At 44.1% G+C, this 20,780-nt stretch overlaps 1 protein-coding gene across 2 annotated transcripts in view; it reads right to left on the bottom strand.

Annotated features, from left to right (window-relative positions):
- srrm2 (serine/arginine repetitive matrix 2) overlaps positions 1 to 20,780 on the bottom strand; it is a 26,014-nt gene extending 5,234 nt beyond the window's left edge. The window contains exons 1-11 of one of the 2 annotated variants that reach the window (XM_018097052.2): positions 20,614 to 20,780; positions 17,718 to 17,979; positions 15,124 to 15,225; positions 14,669 to 14,833; positions 14,486 to 14,566; positions 12,799 to 12,855; positions 12,686 to 12,718; positions 12,498 to 12,539; positions 12,081 to 12,149; positions 11,725 to 11,878; positions 687 to 7,486 (exon numbers count right to left, since the gene is read on the bottom strand). In XM_018097052.2, the coding sequence (XP_017952541.2) occupies positions 687 to 7,486; positions 11,725 to 11,878; positions 12,081 to 12,149; positions 12,498 to 12,539; positions 12,686 to 12,718; positions 12,799 to 12,855; positions 14,486 to 14,566; positions 14,669 to 14,833; positions 15,124 to 15,225; positions 17,718 to 17,956 (7,742 nt within the window). In that variant the 5' untranslated portion in view covers positions 17,957 to 17,979; positions 20,614 to 20,780. 2 annotated transcript variants of the gene reach the window in all.

Here is a 20,780-nt window from a genome sequence, read left to right as displayed (position 1 = left end):
CTGCAAGGAATAGTAAATAAGAGACTTAATTAGGATACATACATATGTAGGATATGCGTGTGTAAATGTATGGGCGCATACAGGTCAAGAGGCTTACTGTAGACTGCAACAAAGACTAAGGGTTATATACAATTTTAAATAAAAGTTGAAAAACTCAAGGGCACCTAACTTGGTGGACCAAGATGTCTGGCACATAATGGACAAGGTTCAGAAGAGAACGCCCTGACTCAGATATTGCAAAAAATCAACCCACAGAGCCAAACAGTTAGCGATGAGAGTTGGGTGGGGGAGGTGGTCTGTAGGTTCAAGTTCCAGGCTTTGCAGCAGGCAAGGTTTAACTGTATTTCACCCCTGGACATCTAAAGTACCAACACCCCCAACTGCACACAGCTACCAGTACCTTCATTTTTAGCAGTTAGTGTCAAAATGTGCAAGCATGAGAGCCAATTTTTGTGAAGACAGGTTATCAACTGCCAGAGTAGATAAATACAAGAGCAAGAAGCACCCAATAGCCAGGAACCAACACATTTAACTTATGAATTGGTTGCTGGACTTTGGGTGTCAGGAAAGAGGCCAACAAAGGCTTCTCCAGACCAAAATAAATTAGCTTTCTCTTTTACATCTTATGAGGAGAGGTCTGATCAGTAATATGGGCACTAGAAATATTATTAGTAAGATACACCCACCTGTCCACAGCAGGTACATTCCCGGAATCCACAGAAGGCTTCTTGGGACTAGAGTCTGAGCTTGAGGACGAAGAGGAAGAGCTGTCCGACGAACTACTCTGCCTTCTTGACTTTGTGGTCAAAGATGGTGAAGCCACGGTTTCTCCAACAGAGGTCAGTGGCGGTGATGCGATCCTCTCCTTCCTATTTTCTACATTTGCCATCATGGTACAGGCTGGGCTTTCAGTCAGCGTTAGAGCCTCATCTTTTGGGGACTCTTTACTCTCTCTTTTCTGGTCTTGGAATATTACATCGGACTGGTCTTCCCCACTTTTAGATGCTGCAGTTGTTTCGGAGCCAGCTGGTGCTCTAAGTAGTCTTGGTGGTGACCTGCTACATTCATCCAGGACATGCTCCGTCTGTGCAGGGGAACCCTTGCTGCTAGGCAAGAGTATGCCTGAGTCTCTCTTGTTGGGAGCAATATCTTTTTTTGTGTACCCAGACTGTTTAGTGTCTGGACTTCCTTCCACTTTATCTGTGTGTTTTTCCAGAAGTGGGGGAGATGGGGACTTCAGCTTTGTTGAAACAACAATGCCAGATTTATGTGGAGAGGTGGAATTAGATGGGGAGGCTGAACAGCTTTTACAAGCTGGGCTTTCAGTCCGCACAGGGGAAAGGTCACTTTTTTGAGACAGCCTAGATTTTTCTGACACTGGCCTCTCATCAGTACCATGGGATTTCTCTTGAATTGCTGGCGAATGCCCATCACTAGGCAAACCAGCAGCTCTGGAGCTCTGGGAATTCTTGTTTCTATCAGGCGAGCGGGACCTGGCTCTCTTTGCAGGGGAACGGGACCTCCTCTGTGGAGTCCGAGATCTCCTTCGCCTTGAAGAGCTGGATCTTTCCCTGCGATAGTAACTGGTTTGCTTATCCCGTCTACGTGGGGATCTTGATCTTCTTCTAGGAGAAGATCTGGACCTCCCACGGCGGGGATAACGAGACGCTTCATGTCTAGACAATGATCTTGATCTGCCTCTCCAAGGGGAAGACCCAGAACGGCCTCGTCGAGAACGCCAAGTTCTCTCAGCCCTTGTGTTAGATCTAGAGCGCCCTCGCCTAGGCGGCGAAGGAGACCTGCGACGGCCCCACCGCCTTCGCTCCTGCCAGGAAGGTGAACGTGAGGGATAACGCCTCGGGGATGATCGTGAGCGCTCTCTACGAAACCGCCTATCGGTCCTTGACCTTGAGCGGGATCTAAATGCTCTGGGAGGTGTCCTAGCCTTGTGCCGTGGTGGTGTTCTAGATGTTCCTTTTCTGGAAGGAGACTGTGACAGGGATCGTCTTTTCTGCCTCGGCGACTCCCTGCCTGCCAAAGACGAGCGATCTTTCTCTCTGACTGGTGACTTAGACACTGAGCGGCTCTTTCTTAAAACATCTTTGACTGGTTCATGTTTTAGAGGGACAGATGATTTGCTCTGGACTGGGGAGGCAATACGCCTTATTGGAGGAGGATCTTGGATAGTGTCCTTCCTCGGAGAGGCATCTAAACGAACACGCTTTGATTCCCCTTCTGAAGAGCTGTGTCCACTTTCACTTGACGAATCGGAACTACTGTCTTCAGAAGATGAATCTGAGTTGCTCTCTGTCTTTCGGTCTGCACTTGGAGATTTAGAACCTTTTCTTGTGGGGGTAGACCTCTTTTGAAGGGGTGACTCCTTTTTCACAGATTTATCAGGGGAAGGTGTCCGGCTTTGAGAATGACAAGAGTCTGCCCTTTTAGAAGTTACCAGAGATGGGGACTTGCTTGGAGACAAGGTAGCTTTGAAACTCCTTTTTGGAGACCTTGAGATACTTCTTTCTAATCTTGCTCTACCCTCATCATTAGGCGCTGCAATGTGACTTGAACTTTTTGGGGATGCTCCAAAATCTCTCTCGTGGAACTTTGCTGGGGTGGTATCCTGAATAGTTGCATGATATTCCTTGTGACAATCTTCAGGTCTTGGTGAATCGTTCATTTTTTTTTCAATAGGTAATCTCTTTTTTTGTGCAAGCTTGTCCCCAAATGGCACTGGAGAGCCAAGGCTTCTTTGTTCCGTACAAATGTTGGTCCCAGACAGTGTAGGCGACTTCAATTCACATTCCAAACTAATGCTTTCCTGAAGCTGCACAGCATCGTCATTTTTCTGTTCTGGTGAACATATACTGTTTTTGCCTGCCCGATCTGGTGTGTTAGATGCAGATGACATTGATTTATCGCAATCCAAGTTTTCAAGAGTTCTGGCCTTAGGAGATGGTGAAGATGCTGACTGACTGACTGTTGTCTTTAACCTCTTTGAGGGTGGCGACATTACAATATTTTGCTTTTGCTTTTTTGAAGAATTCTCTTCCTCATCTTCTGAAGAGGAGGAGGATGAGGAGGAGGAAGAAGAGGACGATGACGAAGATGACGACGACGACGAAGAGGATGATGACGAGGAGGAAGAAGAGGATGATGATGAGCACAGAGAGCCAGATTTCCCTCTCTTGGATGGATGTTTCTGACTTTCTTTGTTGCCTGGGGACAATTCATTTAATTGAGATTCTGATGTCATTTCTGATAGAACATATTCAGTTCGAGACGTTGCCTCTTCTATGCTGGGGTGTGATGAAGGAGCTTTTAAATCTGAATCAGACTGCTGACTCTCAGTCAAAAGAGGCAGATCTAATTTAGTCTCTGACCCATTTATTGCTGGACAGAGCCCAGCTTGAACTGTGGAATGTTTATCCACATTAATCACATTTTCTCTGGGAGAAGACTTACTCTTATCAGTTTCACGTGGTGGAACCAAACCAGCATAAAGTGAAAACTGGTCTTCAGCTTCAGTTGCATTAGAATGCCCTAATGATTCATCAGCAAATGCAGTGAAAGATTCAGTCCCAACATTTGAAGAATGGATACCCGTTTTATGCCGGTTAGTAGAAGTATCTTTAGGTGAAAGAGGTGAGGCTGTTTTCCAGTGAATTTGTAATGGTGAACCTGTACTTAAAGATGTCTGCTGTGGGTCAGATTTTGTGGTCAATGCTGGAGACTTCGATCGACGGATAAGTGCATCAGTGGAAGATCTAAGTGTCTGTAGAGGTGAGCCAAATTGTGTTCGATGTGGGGGTGCTTTAGAAGATTCTTCTCCCTCAGATGATGATTCAGACTTGCCATTGCGCCTCGTTTTCTCTCTCTTAAGTCGTTCTGTACCAGCTTTACTTTGAGGGGATTTTGGAGACACGGGTTGTGCAGGAGTCCTATGCCTGCCATCACTTTCAGGTGATCTAGAAACGCGTTTTTCTTGAGGCGTTCTATGCTCCGGTGACTGATCACGGTCTTTAGATCTAGGCTGTCTGGATCTATCTTTTTGGTCCAATGACGATCGAGAAAAGTCTTTAGGTTCAGAGAGCCTTGATTCAGAATCCTGCCCTGATGAAGATTCAGAGCTAGATCTATGGGGTGGTGGTCTGGATTTATGTTCTCTTTCTACTGATTCTGAACTACTTCGGTGGGACAGCCTAGACTTTTTGTCATGTTGTAATGGTGAAGTACTACTTCTGCGCCGAGATTGGTTTAACTCTTGTTCAGAGGATGATTCAGAAGAACTTCTGTGCTGGGTTCTCCTAGTTTTAACATGATCTGAATGAGATCCAGAGCTGCTGCTCCTGTGTAGTGCCCTAGATGAGGGGTGACGTTCAGAAGATGACCCAGAACTGTTTTTTCTTTGCGGTGGTCTAGATCTAGTTTGCCGAGTCACTGCGCTTGCTTTGCTTTGGATTGGTCTAGATTTAGAATAGGAGGGGACAGATTTTTTTTGTTGCATTACTCTAGAGTCAGACTGGGGATCAGAAGAGGATCCAGAACTTGATCTACTTTTACGTGCCCGAATAGGTTGGCGTTCTGCTGGTACTTTTGCTTTAAGCGGTCGTTCTGAAGAAGAGGCTGAACTAGTTCTGTGCTTTATGGGTCTAGATTTATGTTCTGAAGAGGACATTGCCACATCGCTATGTTTTGGTGGCCTTGGTTTTGAGGGACTTCCTAGGGACTCTTCAAATCTCTGCTTGGTTTGGTGATTCTTTGAATTAGATTCATCATCAGAAGAGGACCTAGTATAAACCATGTGTTTTACCAACTTTGCTTCCTTTTCTAATCGCGTTTCATGTTCTGAGGAGGATCTAGAACTAACCTTTTGTGAAGACTGACTCTTAGATTTTTCCTTTGAACTCGCTCCAGAACTAGATCTTACTTGTAATGGTTTAGCTTTACGCAGACGATCTGATGAAGATCCAGATCTGTTCCGGCTTCTTGAACGGCTTGAATCATTTTCAGAATGTGATGAGGATGAGGAGCTGGCCCTGGCTTTGCGCTGATAATGCTTTGTTTTATCGACAAGCTCAGAAGACTTGTGCTTATGCTGTGGTGATTTGAGCCTTGATTTACTTTCTGAAGAGGAACCTGACTTATCTTTATATTGAAATGTCTCTTTGCTTTTATGCCCCACAAGTGTGCCAGATGCTCCTTTTTTTGGAGGTGTCTTAGATTTAATCTCACGCTCTGAAGAGGAACCAGAGTGACCATGTGGGGAGACTCTTGGCCTTTCTTTCTGAGCAAGCATCCTATCAGACTGAGATTCTTTCACTTTTGCTGAAGACCTTGAAAAATCATCCCTGCTTTGCCTAGATGATTCTCGTGACTTGGTATCCAGGACCCGATGCTGAACTCGCTCTTTATGTTCAGGAGAGGGAGACACAGCTCGTCCTAAAGGTGCTCCAGAACTTGTGCCATCTCTAGAAGAGATTTTCTTGCTAGGAAGAGAACTGTTTTCTTTGTATTTATCATGTGGCTTCCGAGTGGCAGGAGATCTTGATCGACTCCTGCGATAACTCTCTTTTTGCAAAGACTGTTTTGCAACTGATGTTCTATATGTTTTAGTCTGTTCAGGAGACCGACTGAGTTTTTTATTCCTTACTCTTAGCTCTGGTGAAGAGCTATAACCTTGTCTGCTAGAGTCCAGTTTTGCTCTCTCTGTTCTGGATGTAGATTTTTTTGGAGAGGGTGACCTTGAATCAACTTTCTTTTGGTTATCTCTAGAGCTGCTGTGTTTCTTGGGTGACAAAGATCTGCGACTAAACGTTTGTTGTTGAGGTGACAAGGAACGTGAAGAGGACTTTTTTCTAGATTTTGTGACCTCACGCACATTGGGAGAAGTTCTCTTTGTTTGTGTTATTTTGGAGTAGGACTTAGTTGCTGAACGGGATCGCTCTTTTCTCTTAGGTGTTCGAGACCGGGACTTGTTTATCAGAGGTGATTGACTACGCGATCTAGAATGCCTGGAAACAATCTTAGAACGGGACTTGGTTTCCTTCATAGGAGACCTGGAACGTGACCTGGAATCATTCGGTGACACAGAAGGTGAATGTTTACGCTGCTGCACTGATGTGGAACGAGATCTACCTCTTTTTCGAGGAGTCGCAGATCGCGATTTCTTTCGTGTCTGTTCAGACCTAGATCTAGATCTCTTCCTCTGATTTAAAGACATAGAAAATGAGCTCTCTCTCTGAGTTGGAGTGCGACTTCTTGACCTTTGTTTAGTGTATGGAGACTTAGAACGAGATCTAGCTTTTCTCTGAGGTGATTGTATGCTTGACTTTGCATGTCCCACTGGAGATCTAGAACGGGAATTTGCCCTACTTTTAGATGTCTGCTTGTAAGAATCTCTCTTATGCATTTCTCTTGATGTATCCAGCCTTCGCTGTGGAGATCTACGTTTTCCATATCCCTGAGAAGATCTGTCTCTCTCCTTGTGGTGTATTGGAGGGGTTTGTGAAACAGATCTTGCCCAGCGCTGTGGTGTTCTTGATCGATTTCTGCTTGGAGAAGAAACTGCTGGGCCACGCCCTTTTCTAGGGGAGTCACTGGGAGACTTAGCTTTCCGCTGAGGGGAGCGTGTCCTTTTTGGGGGTGAATATGGGGGAGATCTGGCTTTACGTAAAGGCGTTTTCGATCGAGCCCTCCTGGGAGGTGTATTTGAAGGAGATCTGCGTTTCTTTGGAGGTGTCTTTGATTTAACACCTCTAGGGGGACTAGTAGATACACTCCTCTTCCTGGAAATGCTGTTGTGAGTATTTCGCCTGGATGGAGAAACCTTAGATTTTGCTTCTTTTATTGGACTCACTGACCTCTCAGGTTTACCATCTCTCGCACCTAAACTAGCTCTGGTGGTTTTATTCTCCTTGCTGTGGGTTAGGCCTCTTCCCTCATCCTTTTTCCTTCTTAACTGACTGGACTTTACACTTTCTGAGGTTGCAGAAGAGGAAGACGATGAACGAGAAGAGGAACGAACACTTGGTGATCGCTTCTTGCTAGAAGCTACGGGAGAGCGCCTGCTTCCAGAGTATTTGTCATATCTTGGAGAGGACTCCTTGTACTTCTGTGGCGAGTTTTTATTTCGAGAAGAACTTCTTTCCCTCCTTGACACTTTTGCAGACACACCTTTCCCAACTGGGGACCTTCTGGTCTCTGGAGAAACTGCTTTAGATATCCTTTCTACACCTTTTTCCTTGGAGAAGCGTTCATGCCCTTGTGGACTCTCCTGTCGACCCTTCTTTTTGGACACCTTGCTGGAACTGGGTGAATCTTCACGAGCTTGTGGACGTGATGATTTTTTTTCAGATCTAGAGTCCTTCTTTTCCAGAGTTCTCGCCTTCTTATCAAGCTCTCGCACCTCCTCTTTTTCTGTACGTCTTTTAGGAGATGTAGAAAGAGAACGGTCTCTCTGATCCAGCTCTTTTCTTGATACTTTCTGTAGACAGATAAGAGATAAAGGAAAGTGTTACCATAGCACAAAACTATTTTGATGCTACACCCCAGTCCTCAAACAAAATAGCATGTGCAAATATTTAGAAAAGGAGATTTATCGCACATAAGGTAATAAGCTGGTCTACATTACTATTAGTGTAGACAAGCTGTGTGTGTCAGTGAACCACCATCAATGTATAAAATAGGGAGCAGGAGAAAGAACAAATATCTTCTTTGGTTGATTGCTCTTTTTGGCATTAACAAGATTCGTCAGGTAATGAAGTAGACACCACTATAACTTAGTACAGCCCATTTAAACCTTTGCACTGTTAAGTAACATGCACACCCAACACACAAGAGAACTAATCATAACCCCTTAATGCAAGTCAAAAAATGCAATTTATACTCTTAGTAGCAAAACCAGTCACTTTTCTTGGCTTTGCTGGGGTAAAAAATACCTCCAAACTGTTTATTGCGTGCACATACATGCGAGTGCACATACAGACCAAACATTTAAAGGGCTTCATGCCCTCATCATCAGTGGAAAAAGTGCATAGCTCATTGCTATATGCACTTAGCCAGGTGCACCAATGGATATAGGAGTGAGGTCACAAGGGGGAACAAGCGAGTGTATGGACATTTTTTTTGTTTGTTTTTTTTCTTGGCTTAGCACAGGGGTGGCCAATACGTCGATCGCGGTCCACCAGTCGATCCCCCGTGGATTTCTGGTGGACCGCAATCAAGCCGGGGATGCGGAAGTGCTGCGTGAATGCGTACGTATGCTGTGTCGACACAACTGGACCGAGTCTGGACACCCCTGGCTTAGCAAAAGGTTTTAACACAAAATATTTTTTAAAACAAATTTGCAATTATATTATTCTAATGAAGCCTAGCCCAAACAAATATCATGAAAGAGAAAAGAAGTCTTTCTGCATTCAGTAGGTCTATTGCCCACCTCCTGCTGGATGGTTCTTTTCCCATGGCTAACTAACACAGATATTTGACTGCATATAAAAATATCTTTGCACAATCCATACAATACACGTAAATATTGCTTGGAAGTTTCCAGTAATGTGTATGCTTACCGCACCCTCTCTATTTTTTTCATCACTCCTGAACTGGTTGAGCAGATCTCCCTACATAATCACACCCATCAATTCAGTGTGTGAGAAGTTTCCAGATATGGTGTCTGTGCAACTTTAAAACTTTTTACACTTACAAGTTGTTACATTGAAAATTAGCTAATTTTAGAGATACATAGGGATCTGAAGGTGATACGGGCAGCTTAAATGGCTTAAAGTGAGATAACTTACTTCATAAAGTTCTAATGCGATGTAATTAAAACCAAGAACTAAAAAAAGGTCTTTCAAGAACATCGATAAGACGCTTTGGGACCAATCATGTGAGATTATACAATAGGAACCCCAGTTAGAACAGGGAGGCCGGTTTTAACAGGATCAAAATTAGGAGTGCAATACGTGACTATCCAGACTCCCATATAACTGACCTAAACTGCAAAGCACCCACTTATCCAATACAACGGACTAAAAAAAGATGCCAAAATTACAATACAGGTATAGGACCCATTATCCAGAATGCTCGGTACCAAGAGTATTCCGGATAAGGGGTCTTTCTGTAATTTGGATCTCCATACCTAAAGTCTACTAAAAAAAAAAATCAAAAAACATTAAACCCAATAGGATTGTTTTGCCCCAATAAGGATTATTTATGTCTTAGTTGGGATCAAGTACAGGTACTGTTTTATTATTACAGAGAAAAGGGAATCATTTAACCATGAAATAAACCCAATAGGGCTGTTCTGCCCCCAATAAGGGGTAATTATATCTTAGTTGGGATCAAGTACAGGTACTGTTTTATTATTACAGAGAAAAGGGAATCATTTAACCATGAAATAAACCCAATAGGGCTGTTCTGCCCCCAATAAGGGGTAATTATATCTTAGTTGGGATCAAGTACAGGTACTGTTTTATTATTACAGAGAAAAAGGAAATCAGTTTTAAAATTCTGAATTATTTGATTAAAATGGAGTCTATGGGAGATGGGCAGGTAACAGAGCTGCAAGGGATGGACCAGCAGAAGTATCAAGTCACAGCAAGGAATGCATTGGCTAGAATAGTGCTTATAGCTCAAGAAATGGCCACCTTTACATCTTATAAGCCACTAAACATTTTTAAAATCAGTGTATTGGAAAATTGCTCTAAATTACAATGTCATTCATTTTTTTTATAAGATGACGTCCATTTAATAGCCCTCTATTAAACGGACGTCATCTTATAAAAAAAATGCGAGTTTCCACATCCAGCTCAAATTGCTGACCCAACTACACTTCGATTACAGACCAACAACAGGTCACACTGTGCTGTAGGACCGTAGACTAGACAACAAAATGCATGCAATTTCAAGACTGTACCGAAAATAACAGCCACAAGTAATATGCCTATCCCACCTGTACCAGCCCAAAATGCCACATTTATTGCTTGTGAAGCCTTCTTGGAAGGCTCAAATGGCCTGAAAGCACCAGTGTCAAGATAATAACCTGGCTGTATTTGTTTTCATTCCTACATACATTCTTCAAAGACCATGGTAAGAAGCTAAATTAAGTGCCTCGTTGTCCTGACAATCTAACCAAGTATCAAAGAGGATATTACAGTATCAAAAAGGTGTCCAAAATACCCAAAACATCAAGTAAATAACAATAATCCGATTCAGAAGAACTTCCAATCACACATTTAGTTTTCCAGCCACCCAAGAAAATATTTATTGGGGTATTTCATGGATTTAGTTGGATGCATGCCCACTTTTTTGGGTATTTTCCCCATAAAGCTCATGAAAAAGAGATCCACAGATTTGTCACCATGCTGTGGATAAGATATAGCCAAGACTACAGAGGCATGGTTCAAAAGATTTGGAAAAGCCAAATAACTTAATATATTACTTCTGGCTTCATCTTGATATTTTCCATTCACTGCCTGACAGCAAGTCAATTGTGGGTGGCAGTTTGCAAATGGGACACAGAGCAAATGCAGAAGGCCACCACCCCTCTCCAATACTGAGGCTAAATTCTTCTGAACACCCTTAATGGGCAAGCAACACAAGCGCCCAAAACAACACCGCTATAAATGACCAACAGATTTGCAATGTGATTCTTTGTGAAACTCTTACATTTGTAGGGAACTGACCAGAAAAGGTTACTCTGCCTTCAACTGACACAGCAGCCGTACAAAGGCAAGGGCACACCTCAACCGTACAGCTTATCTCAAGCTCACAGCCAAAGGTCTCTTGGCACCCAGACAGCATTTTTGGCGTTGATGGGTAAAAATTTAAACTACAAATAGTTTTGTGTAGAACTGCTTGACATTTAATGACCAACAAGCTATTTTTCATTCATCCTGTCATAGTAATGCAGGAAAGCATTAAAGTGGTTGGTTCACCCTTTGAGTAAACTTTTAGTATCATGTAAAGAGTAATATTCTGAGGCAATTTACAATTGATCTTCATTTTTTTTAATATTTCTAGTTTTTTTTCGTTATTTCATTTTCAGTTCAGGAGCTCTCCAGTTTAGAGTTTCAGCAGCTATTTGGTTGGTAGGGTCCAAGTTACCTTAGCAACCAGGGAGTGATTTGAATAAGAGACTTGTATATGAATAAAGGTCCCCATACACGGGCAGATTCAGCAGCTTATTGGCCCGTGTAGGGGCAGAAGTAAGGGGCCTGCCCAGCCTATATCTGGCCTGAAATTGGCCAGATATTGATGAGCCAGGTTAGAAAATTCAGTCGGATCGGGGAACACATCAGCTCGTTGATGCGGTCCCCGAACCGACTGCGCCATTGACGCCAATATAATTCGATCGTTTCGCCCCAGGGCCAAAAGATCGAATTAGCCTACAGGTGGGGATATATGGGGTGAAGATCAGCTCACTTGGCAATCTCGCCAAGCGAGCAAATCGTAAAGTGTATGGGGACCTTAAGAGAGGGACTGAATAGACAAAAAAAACGGTAGCCTCACAGAGCAATAGTTTTGGCTGCCGGAGTCAGTGACCCCCATTCAAAAACTGCAAAGAGTTGGAAGAAGGAGGCAAATAATTCAAAAAGCTAAAACAAATAATGAAGACCAATTGAAAAAGTTGCTTATAACTTGTCATTCTATAACATACTAAAAGTCAACACCAAAAACCCACATGTTGATAGAGGTAAGCACGGAAGTAATGTAAACACGACTCACATCTTTATAGCCTTTTTCCGCTGGGCTTCGGCCTCTGTCGCTTCTCCGATTTCTTTTCGGAGAGACGGATCTTTTCCTTTCTGGGCTCTCCTTTGCCGCGCTTGACGGCTTGGCACGATCGGATTTGCTTCTCGGTGGTGGGCTGCTTCTCGATCTAGAAGAAAAAATATTCAGCAATGCTACTACAAAAGCAACTAGTTATGTATGTGTTGGTATCGATTGGTAGGTGTGAGTTGTGGGTGCTGGGTTTACTTGGAAGGGTTGAACTTGATGGACTCTGGTCTTTTTTCAACCCTGTGTAACTGAGGCAGCCTTTTATATTACTCACTACATGAATGGTAGCGCTCAAAAAGTACCTGCTGCGTGATGTTTCATCTCGTGAAGAGGAGGAAACGTCTCTCTGCTTTGGGGAGGCACTAGGAGATCTGAATAATAAGAAAAAAAACCAGCATTTGAAAAAGGGGGACATACCTGACATTAGATTGTCACCAACTGCAACTCCTACTATGTCAGAGTTCACAATACTGCAGCTCTGTTTACAGTCAGTGTAGGAAAGCAGAGCCCCTATGGCATCCAATATACCACATACACCGACGTCAAGCCTCAAGTTCCTTCACTAGATAAAAGTCGTGTCACATTGTACGTTCTTTAATCGGTTAGGATGTTAGAGGTAAATGATTATACCAGGGCAATAAACCTGGCTAATAAAACTGTAGCTATGTTACGGGATGCATTGTATGAAAGGTAATGTCAGTTAGTTCTAAGCCCATTACCTCTTTTTTTTCTTCTCCTTGGTTTTACGTTTGCTCTTTGGGCTGCCGCACAAGAGACAGTAAAGAGGATATTTAGAGCCAGATATAAATACTTAGGCGAGTGTACACATGTTGCCATGCAGTTATAAACTGAACAATGTTATAAAAGGCACGACTCAACCCCACAAGAACAAATTCGGAACCCTCACCTGTGCTTCCGCTTCTTGGAGTTGGAGTCAGATCTAAAGAAAAAAAAAAAAAAGTAAATATTTTGGGGGTGGTGTTTTTAAAAATAGAAGAGTGAAGACCCCATGGGGATTACCTGTGCTTACGGGACTTGGCTTTCTTGTCCTTGTGGCTGGGAGAGCGACTTGAGGACCTGTGGGAAGGCAGAAGGGATTAGAGCAGTCAACTCCTCAGAGAATACTGCAAACAACTGACAAATACGCTGATGGCCTCAGGCGCAGAAATCACAAAGGAAAACTCCTGTTTGTCTTCAGTTTCTTCTACAGATTTCTAGTCCATCTTTTTTCCTCATAAAAAGATCAGTAATGCCAAATAAAGTGTTTTAAAGTGATTAAAATATGTTGTACTTTTGCCCTGCACTAGTACAGCTGGGGTGTTTGCTACAGAAACCCTACTATAGTTTATATAAATACCCCGCTGTGTAGCCCCGGGGGCAGCCATTCCTGCACTGGTACAGCTGGGGTGTTTGCTACAGAAACCCTACTATAGTTTATATAAATACCCCGCTGTGTAGCCCCGGGGGCAGCCATTCCTGCACTGGTACAGCTGGGGTGTTTGCTACAGAAACCCTACTATAGTTTATATAAATACCCCGCTGTGTAGCCCCGGGGGCAGCCATTCCTGCACCGGTACAGCTGGGGTGTTTGCTACAGAAACCCTACTATAGTTTATATAAATACCCTGCTGTGTAGCCCCGGGGGCAGCCATTCCTGCACTGGTACAGCTGGGGTGTTTGCTACAGAAACCCTACTATAGTTTATATAAATACCCCGCTGTGTAGCCCCGGGGGCAGCCGTTCCTGCACTGGTACAGCTGGGGCGTTTGCTACAGAAACCCTACTATAGTTTATATAAATACGCTGCTGTGTAGCATTTGAAATCTGGAAAGAGTCCGAAGAAAATGGCAAAGAATTCAAAAACTATAAAAGAAAAATTAAGACCAATTATAAGTTTGCTGAAATTTGCCCATTCTATAACATATTCAAAGTTAACTTAAAGTGGACCTGTCACCTTTCACAATTCCAAAATAAACTTTAGAAATATAAACTATATTGTTTAAGAACTTATTCTAGATCTCTGCTACCTTTGTAAGCAAAGCCGTTGTATCCCAACCCGCTGCTGCATTTTTGCTGGGTGCGAGCCGCCATATTGATCCGCCATCTTTATGTTTCACGTCTGTCCTGCTCTTTAATATCGCGCATGCGCTGTAAATGAAGGGACGCGTATAGTTCCTCACATCCAAATTGAGAAACTGTCACGCTCCTTTGCGAGTCTGTGCACCCCCAAGAATCTCAGGATAGAGCTCGCTCACAATAGTTAGGCGCGTCTCTACCATAATAACGTGTGCGCGTTCTCATTAAAGCTATGCGAGACTGATAGTCTCTATAGGGAGGGGGAGAATTGAAGGAGTGGTGACGTAGAATAAAAGGAGACGCCTCTATGCCTAAGGCATAGAGGCGTAGCTGAATACTTTTGATTGACAGGGCATAAAGATAATAGGCAATATCTGCGGAAAGACACAGAAAAGGAAAAAAAAAAAAAAAGAGAGCGCTGCTTTTCTGCACTATCTGAACCAGTAGCTGAATTTTCAGGTGAGAGTGACAGGTCCACTTTAAAGGTGAACTGCTCCTTTAATACAGATGAACAATAATTGGGGAAGGGGGCAGAGCTAAATTAAAGCAAAGTACACACAGGAGGAGCCTAAGAACTGCCCCGCCTCTAGAGAAATAACCATGTCTGCCCTCAAACCCCCAACACACTTACCGTCCACGATCTTTCTTTTTCTTCTTTTTCTTGTGTTTGGTGGGAGAAGGGGAGCGAGAACTGCCAGAATCTTCAATCAGACTACAAGAGGAAGAATCTCATTAACCCATTAAGTCCTCAGTGTACAGGAAAATGCACTGGAGGAATGCCATTCCCCCACATACCATGAAAGCTAATTCTTACCTATACTGCTTCTGCTGCTCCTGCTGTTTGGCTGCTGCATTGGCAGCTCTGCGATTGGGGTCGAAACTGCTCCCGTCCACATAGCTGTCACTGATCCCGAAAGCCTCACGTAGCCGCTCATTCTTCTTCTCGTTTGCTTCGGCCATTTGATGCGTCTCTGAAATACTAAACACAGAGAAAGTGTGTAAAAATGGGGAGTAATAAACAAATAGAATCAGTTAACATGTGCTTACACAGTGAAAATAGCTTCTTGCAGCCCCAGGTGCACGCTGTACCCACTGACGGGCAGATAAATACAAAAATGAAGAAAACAGCAGCACTCCGGTTGTTTTGAAAAATGTGAGTCTTTACTCAAGTGCCAAAGGCAACGTTTCGGGCTTCACTCCAGGCTTGATAAATGAGATATACCCTCCAATAAAGGCTTGCAGCTCACAAAGCTTAGTTTGGCCACTTACTTGGCTTTCTGCTTCTCCTCTTCTTTGCTTTGCGTCAGATCTTTCTCTTGCAGCATCAGTCTGAATGTGGCCACTTTCTCTTGGATCTCAGCTTCGCTGTACCTGGAGCGCACACAGAAGAGCATTGAGAAATTAAGATAGGGTATTATACAACTTGAAACGTTTCATTTGCTGCTTCCTTTAAAGGGGCATCTCACATTTAAATAAACTTATGTTATAGAATACCCTATTTTTAGCAACTTGTCCATTGGTCTTTTTTTTTTTCTATTTGCCTTCCTCTTCTGCCTTTTTGCAGCTTTCAAATGGTGGGGCCACTGACCCCAGTAGCCAATAATCCTACTGCTCTATGAAGCTACAAGGTTATTGTTACCGTTTACTTATATTTCGATTCAAGGCCTCGCCTATTAGTCTTCTTGCCTTTCATTCAAACCACTGCCTGGTTGCTAGGTTAAACTGGATGCTAGCAACCAAAACCTGCTAAAATCCCAAATGGTAGAGCTGCTAAACAAAAAGCTATCTTGAAAAAAAAAAACAAAAAATGAAGATCAAATGCAAATGGTCTTAGAATATCACTGTCTCCATCATTTTAAAAGTTAACTGAAAGTGCACTGCCCCTTTAAAGGCAAACTATACCCCCAGAATGTATACATAACCAACAGATAGTTTATATTTTGTTAAGTGACCTATTAAAGAATCTCCCCAAACTGGAATATATATATCAGTAAATATTGCCCTTTTATATCCTTTCCCTTGAGCCGCCATTTTGTGATGGGCTGGGTGCTCCCTCAGAGATCAGCTGACAGGAAATAATGCAGCTCTAACTGTAACAGGAAGTAGTGAGGGAGCAGAAGGCAGAACTCTGTCCATTCATTGGCTGATGGGGCCTAGCATGTATGTGTGCCTTGGCTTGTCTGTGTGCACTTTGACTCCTATGATCCCAGGGGGCGGCCCTTAATTCTTGAAATGGCAGTTTTCTATTTAGGATTACCCAATGGCACATACTACTATAAAAGTATATTTTTATGAAAATGACTTATTTCGATGAAGCAGGGATTTACAATATAAATATGCAATATATTTGTTATAGAGACCTACATTGTTTGGGGGTATAGTTTTCCTTGAAGTGAATTTACGCGACTCTAAGCTAGTGTGCATACTTAGTGCTAGGCAGCCAGGCCTTCTAAAGTTCATTTTTTAAAGCAAATAGCCTCAGGGCCTGAACTAGGGGTAGGCAGAGGAGGCAGCTGCCTAGGGCGCAACAATTGGGGGGCACCAGACAGGAGCCTCTCTTGCCCACCCCTAGTCCGCTCTTTTTAGTCATTGCCCCTGCCGCTTGTCATGTGGCACAATGGTGAAGTGCAGAGCTGCCACACTGTAGCAATCTATATAGCATAAATGGCAACTAGTCCTATACAGGTATGGGACCTATTATTCAGAAAGCTCGGGACCTGTGGTTTTCCAGATAAGGGATCTTTCTGTAATTTGGATCTCCTACCTAAAGTCTGCTAAAAAATTATTTTAATAATACAGGTACTGTTTTATTATTACAGAGAAAAGGGAATCATTTAACCATGAAATAAACCCAATAGGGCTGTTCTGCCCCCAATAAGGGGTAATTATATCTTAGTTGGGATCAAGTACAGGTACTGTTTTATTATTACAGAGAAAAGGGAATCATGTAACCATTAAATAAACCCAATAGGGCTGTTCTGCCCCAATAAGGGGTAATTATATCTTAGTTGGGATCAAGTACAGGTACTGTTTTATTATTACAGAGAAAAGGGAATCATTTAACCATGAAATAAACCCAATAGGGCTGTTCTGCCCCCAATAAGGGGTAATTATATCTTAGTTGGGATCAAGTACAGGTACTGTTTTATTATTACAGAGAAAAGGGAATCATTTAACCATTAAATAAACCCAATAGGGCTGTTCTGCCCCAATAAGGGGTAATTATATCTTAGTTGGGATCAAGTACAGGTACTGTTTTATTATTAGAGAAAAGGGAATCATTTAACCATTAAATAAACCCAATAGGACTGTTCTGCCCCAATAAGGGGTAATTATATCTTAGTTGGGATCAAGTACAGGTACTGTTTTATTATTACAGAGAAAAGGGAATCATTTAACCATTAAATAAACCCAATAGAATTGTTCTGCCCCCAATAAGGGGTAATTATATCTTAGTTGGGATCAAGTACAGGTACTGTTTTATTATTACAGACAAAAGGGAATCGTTTAACCATTAAATAAACCCAATAGGGCTCTTCTGCCCCAATAAGGGGTAATTATATCTTAGTTGGGATCAAGTACAGGTACTGTTTTATTATTACAGACAAAAGGGAATCATTTAACCATTAAATAAACCCAATAGGGCTGTTCTGCCCCAATAAGGGGTAATTATATCTTAGTTGGGATCAAGTACAGGTACTGTTTTATTATTACAAAGAAAAGGAAATCATTTTCAAAAATTAGAATTATTTGCTTATAATAGAGACTATGGGAGATGGCCATTTTGTAATTTGGAACTTTCTGGATAATGGGTTTCCGGATAACAGACCCCCATACCTGTACTGGTTTAATGTGTCTCTTACCCTTGCTCCTCCATCATCTCCTCCAGTTCCAAACATTTTAGCTCCACCTTTCTTTTCCTCTCGTGATCTAAGATATCCTGGTTTGGTTTCTTCACCAGGAGGTTTTCCAGCTTCTTCAGTTCCTCCTCGGACTTGTAATCGGTCCTGTCCTTCTTGTGTCTGACAGAGGACAGGTTGCGTTGGACGTAGCCATTGGTTCCACTGCCCCTTGGGGTGGGGAGTCCGATTCCATTGTACATTGTGCTCCTAGGGAGTCAGGGTCCTAAAAGAGAGATAAAATAAGATGTTGGTAGAGCAGAAGAGTTTGCCAAATCCATAGATCCGTTGGGCCTGAGAAACGAGGAAACAGAAGTTAACCCCACGTGGCCAAGTAACATCCAAACCAACACCTGGCAGATGTCTATTTGCACCACAGTTCTGCCTGGTTACCGGTTTTCCATAGTTTGTATTTTCTGCAGTATTTCTGCTTTAAGTGGCAGGAAGCAGTGGAAAGATACACTCTGGGGTGAGTTTCTTTAGGAGGGAAATATATAGTTAGTGCTGCCCTGGGTAATTAAGGAAGACGGTGCCATTAGATATGAAGTCCAGATACTGACTAACCCCATTATTCAGCAACAAGTGACTACTGTCATTGACCCTAACTTATACTTATATATATATACATATATATACACATACACACACACATATACATATATACAGTATATATAATGCATTAAAAATGAAAAATGCAGTAAGTCCTGAAGCCCAACACCCTGGGCTTTAACCTGCTATGATAAATATACCCAGCCATGTTAGTGCTTTGGGAGTTACCCTCATTTATATAATCACCCACACACCATGAACTGGTTACTTCAACCGGCACATTAGCCCCCCCCAAACACTTTCATTTGGTCCGAATCTTCCAACTTTATCTAAAATGTGAATTTTTATTTAAACCTTTAGAGCCCTCCAGTTCTACCCACCTCCCCGACGACTCAGATTCCTGTTCCCATTTGTTGGCTCAGCCGATACTCCTGAACTACAACTTATAACTTCAATTCCCGTCTCCACCAATACATCATCCCAAGCCTCTAAACTGCCCCTAAACCTTCCCAGATATGGCTACCTTCTACTCCCTCCCAAACTGCCCCTAAACCTTCCCAGATATGGTTACCTTCTACTCCCTCCCAAACTGCCCCTAAACCTTCCCAGATATGGCTACCTTCTACTCTCTCCCAAACTGCCCCTAAACCTTCCCAGATATGGCTACCTTCTACTCCCTCCCAAACTGCCCCTAAACCTTCCCAGATATGGCTACCTTCTACTCCCTCCCAAACTGCCCCTAAACCTTCCCAGATATGGTTACCTTCTACTCCCTCCCAAACTGCCCCTAAACCTTCCCAGATATGGTTACCTTCAGATTGTAAGCTCTATGGGGCAGGGACCTCCTTCCTACTGTGTCTCATACCACATGGCACTTATATATATATATATATTTATTGTATTTATTATAACACTTGTCCTCCCTGTGTGTAACTGTGTATATTGTAAGACTGTACAGCGCTGCGTACCCTTGTGGCACCTTATAAATAAAGTTACACATATATACTCCAGGGGTGGGCAAACTACAGCCCGCGGGCCACATCCAGCTCGTTGGTTTTTTTTAATCCATCGGCGTAACGCTGACCCTGTAAGTCAATGTGGCCCGGGCCAAAAAGTTTGCCCACCCTGTTCTACTCCCCCCCAAACTGCCACCCCCCCCCTGGTTCTACTCCCTCCCAAACTGCCACCCCCCCCCCCCCTGGTTCTACTCCCTCCCAAACTGCCACCCCCCCCCCTGGTTCTACTCCCCCCCAAACTGCCACCCCCCCCCCCCTGGTTCTACTCCCTCCCAAACTGCCCCCCCCTGGTTCTACTCCCCCCAAACTGCCACCCCCCCCTGGTTCTACTCCCTCCCAAACTGCCCCCCCCGTTCTACTCCCCCCAAACTGCCCCCCCCCCTGGTTCTACTCCCTCCCAAACTGCCCCCCCCCCCCTGGTTCTACTCCCTCCCAAACTGCCACCCCCCCCCTGGTTCTACTCCCTCCCAAACTGCCACCCCCCCCCTGGTTCTACTCCCTCCCAAACTGCCACCCCCCCCTGGTTCTACTCCCTCCCAAACTGCCACCCCCCCCTGGTTCTACTCCCTCTCAAACTGCCACCCCCCCCCCCCCGGTTCTACTCCTCCCCAAACTGCCCCCCCCTGGTTCTACTTCCTCCCAAACTGCCACCCCCCCCCCCCCCGGTTCTACTTCCTCCCAAACTGCCACCCCCCCCCCCCCCCGGTTCTACTTCCTCCCAAACTGCCCCCCCCCCCCGGTTCTACTTCCTCCCAAACTGCCCCCCCCCCCCCCCGGTTCTACTTCCTCCCAAACTGCCACCCCCAATGTGAAACATACTGGGCCTATTCTACTCCATGCTTACTAATATCACCCCCAGTTTAGAGGTGATCTCCACCAAAATGGCTTCACATAACTTTTCAATACAATTATTACACATTATACATTGTTGCAGGAGTCAGAAGCAGCAGTGCAGAAGGAACAAACTCGCAATGAACCAATGAGAATGTGAGACGTACAGTGGCTAAGGGCTCAGAATGACATTATTATCTAGTGCGTATGGGGGGGGGGGGGTTCCCCAGAGGGGAGAGAGCGCTGTACCATATGCTATGGGGAAGGGACAAAGCGCAGTAGCGGGAGTAGCACAGTAACACCGCCTGCGGGCCAGCCCGGCCCCCTCACTGACTGAGGGAAATTCCCCGTTGCTTCCCACGTTTGGCTTCCTCCATTTTTGTCCCTATTAATAAAGCCTTCCCATTCGCCTCCCGCTCTCCGCCATTTTCCAATCTACCCCGCTTCCCTCACAGGCCTCTCACCTCCGCCTCGGAGGGACCCTCTTTTCCAGCCTCCGGGGGTACTATTCAGCTGACGCTTCCGCGGCCTGGCCCCGACACTTCGCTGCGCCACTCACACACGGTGCGGGCTGTACGTTCCGTGCGTGCCTTGCGTACGGAAGCCCCATGTGACCAACGCGCTCAGAGGT

The sequence above is a fragment of the Xenopus tropicalis genome, chromosome 9, assembly GCF_000004195.4.
Source record: "Xenopus tropicalis strain Nigerian chromosome 9, UCB_Xtro_10.0, whole genome shotgun sequence".
Classification (NCBI taxonomy): Eukaryota; Metazoa; Chordata; class Amphibia; order Anura; family Pipidae; genus Xenopus; species Xenopus tropicalis.
The sequence above is the reverse complement of the archived record's forward strand: the minus strand, read 5'-3'. Positions and strand labels throughout refer to the sequence as shown.